This window comes from Clupea harengus, chromosome 21, assembly GCF_900700415.2.
Source record: "Clupea harengus chromosome 21, Ch_v2.0.2, whole genome shotgun sequence".
Taxonomy (NCBI): domain Eukaryota; kingdom Metazoa; phylum Chordata; class Actinopteri; order Clupeiformes; family Clupeidae; genus Clupea; species Clupea harengus.
The window spans coordinates 22,482,389-22,484,888 of record NC_045172.1 but is presented as its reverse complement, the minus strand read 5'-3'; the positions used below and the strand labels follow the sequence as shown (position 1 = coordinate 22,484,888).

At 44.8% G+C, this 2,500-nt stretch overlaps 2 protein-coding genes across 3 annotated transcripts in view; one reads left to right on the top strand and one right to left on the bottom strand.

Annotated features, from left to right (window-relative positions):
• Window positions 1–2,500, top strand: part of stat1a (signal transducer and activator of transcription 1a) — a 25,560-nt gene that overhangs the window by 22,668 nt on the left and 392 nt on the right. Inside the window, exons 23-25 of the mRNA XM_031558490.2 lie at window positions 174–246; window positions 483–515; window positions 1,343–2,500. The exon at window positions 1,343–2,500 is cut by the window's right edge and continues 392 nt beyond it. Coding sequence (XP_031414350.1) covers window positions 174–246; window positions 483–515; window positions 1,343–1,369 — 133 coding nt within the window. The 3' untranslated portion in view covers window positions 1,370–2,500. The remainder of the gene's footprint in view (window positions 1–173; window positions 247–482; window positions 516–1,342) is intronic.
• The window catches only part of glsa (glutaminase a), a 36,989-nt gene continuing 36,506 nt past the window's right edge, over window positions 2,018–2,500 (bottom strand). For both annotated transcript variants that reach the window (XM_031558492.2, XM_031558493.2), the window contains exon 18: window positions 2,018–2,500. This exon is cut by the window's right edge and continues 1,516 nt beyond it. The gene's annotated coding sequence lies outside the window, so the exon portion shown is untranslated.

The following is a 2,500-nucleotide window of genomic DNA, read 5'->3' as shown; positions in this document are numbered from 1 at the left end:
CTGTTATTATCCCCCCTTCCCCCAGATGAACATTAATGTGTGTATGTGTAATATGACTAGGAAGAGCACTGTAATTATACCCCCCCCCCCCCCCCCCCAGATGAACATTACTGAGTATGTGTAATGTGAGTATGTGTAATATGAGTGCCCCCACTCTCCTCCCTGTCCTCTAGACATCCCTCTCAGCTCCAGGAGAACATGATGCCTATGTCTCCCGAGGTATTTGGGGAGCTTGAGCGCTCACTGGTACGTGCCGTTTCTCTTTCTCTCTCTCTCCTTGAAGTGTGAACCGAATCATACAGGTTCATCCAGTGCCTCGGTGGTGTGGAAATGGAGCATGCCTAGCAAGGGCTTCACTCAGAAATGATTTACCCCATTTGTGACACTCGTTCGAGCTCTTTTATAGACGTAAAGTTGTGAGAACTTAAATTCAGCTGAGCAATAACCCTTTTCTCCCACTGATCTCTCCGTATCTGATCTAGACGGACATGCCTCGGCTGATCGAGGACCTGGAGGTACGCTCTACTCACTCTCTCTCGTGATCACATCACTAAGCCTTTTACACTCGCCATGTGCAGCGCCTGTCAGCCATGCTGAGTTAAACTAAGTTTAGTAGTGAAGGGGGGGCATGAGCAGTAGCCCCGACCACATTCGGGCTTGACGCCCATGGAGGACACGGGTTCGAATCCGGCCCGATGTCATTTCTCCTGTCCACTCCCCAGCTCTTCTCCCTCTCATTTCCTGTCCCAGTCTTCACTGCACTATCGATTAAAGGCACAAAAGCCCAAAAAAATAAATCTTTAAAAAAGTTTAGTAGTGAAGCAGTGCAAATGAAGTGTTAAAGTGACACTATGCAACAATTTTACACTTTTTGAGGTATGGTCTTATAGGCAACTAGTTTCGGTACCATCCGCAAATTCATTTTGATAGAATATGGTCATGTGAAGGACAGATAAACACCTGTGTCTTTCCTACTAGCCATCCAGGATATGCCCTATGTAGTTTTGTGTACCGGGCCGGAATACCCTGCAAAAATGGAAGAAAAGCTTTAACAGCATGACATTGCCAGCTATACTGCCAAAAGACACCAGTTAGTGTGTTGGCTAGCTTCTATCAGTGTCAACTGGGCTGTTTGCAAGGTTTTTGCATGTGTTTTAGGTAGTTAGTTTGCTAGTTTTGGAACAGAACTCCTTATTGCTGCTTTAACGCGCCGATCCCATGTCTGATGGGCTTGTGTGAGCTTCACCAGTGCTGCATCAGCACACGTTTAAGGGCTGGACCTGGAGAGTGTGTCAAGCTGTCTGTGACGTTTGTTTTTCTCTCTCTGACATTCCCCCCCCAGTTCAACGATTGTGACATGGAGGTGTGAGCCGGACGTTCCCGTCCCCGCGGCGTGAGGCGGACGTTCCCGTTCCCGTTTGCCTTCATGAATTCCTGCCCCTTGAGGCGGTGTGAACTCCAGGGACTACAGGGGCAGACCACAGACTACATCCTTCGGCTGCAATAGCCACGTAGCACATAGTAGTTACCAAAAACTTGGTCCATTTATCTTCTAAATAGGTCCTATCAGGAGACTATATAACGTCCACTTACTTTGGCACACCTGTGCGTCTGTTCGCTTCTGTTCTGTTCTTTGCTTTCCTTATACCACAAAAGGAACTGTTAGTAAGTCAGGCCATGTGAAGAGTGACGTTGTAGTCTTTTTTTTTTTTTAAACCTTTATTTGTTTCATTTGTCAGTGAAATAAATAATTAAAAAGCCTGCAACAAGTACACACATCCATAAGTACAGTAGGCTAACGCCGAAGAGAGGAAAGAAACATTGATGCAATACATTCAGATCCGTTCCAGTTGAAGCAGCATGTGCATCTAGTCATTTCAGTAATGGAGGACTTGGGCCTCCGTAGCCTCTTAAGACTTTTTAACAGAATAAGCTGAAAACAAGTATTTGTCTTCACTCTCTAATAATGCTATGCCCAACGAGGTGACATTGGCCCTGCCAAGGTCATATTTACTCGGGTTTTTCTGATATTTTGCCCAATGTTTATGTACGTATATGTTTGTCTCTCACCGCGCCGTATATATGCCAACACCTGAACGAAATCTATTACCACACTCACACAACTTTACACACACACACACACACACACAGTCAGACAGAGGTGCGAACAGTTACTTCATCACAAGATAACAGCAGAACATGTCAAGTGGTGATGAGTGTGTTTTACAACAAACATTTTGTACAGTAAAAACAATCAGTGTGCTTGCCCTACACCAGGTCACGCCAGCTATGTGCCTCAGGCCCTCTGGTGAAGAATAACAATAATCAGCAATTTAGATCCAACTGGTCCTGTGCAGTTTAACACTGAGTAACACTTCCAGCGAAGACTGTTTTTGTTGTGTTTTAGTTGTACTTTGACAAAAAGTACTTAAAAATCATGTTATAATGTACTCTCTTGACTTCCGAGCTGCAATAAAAATGCATTTTAAGGTCGTCTTTT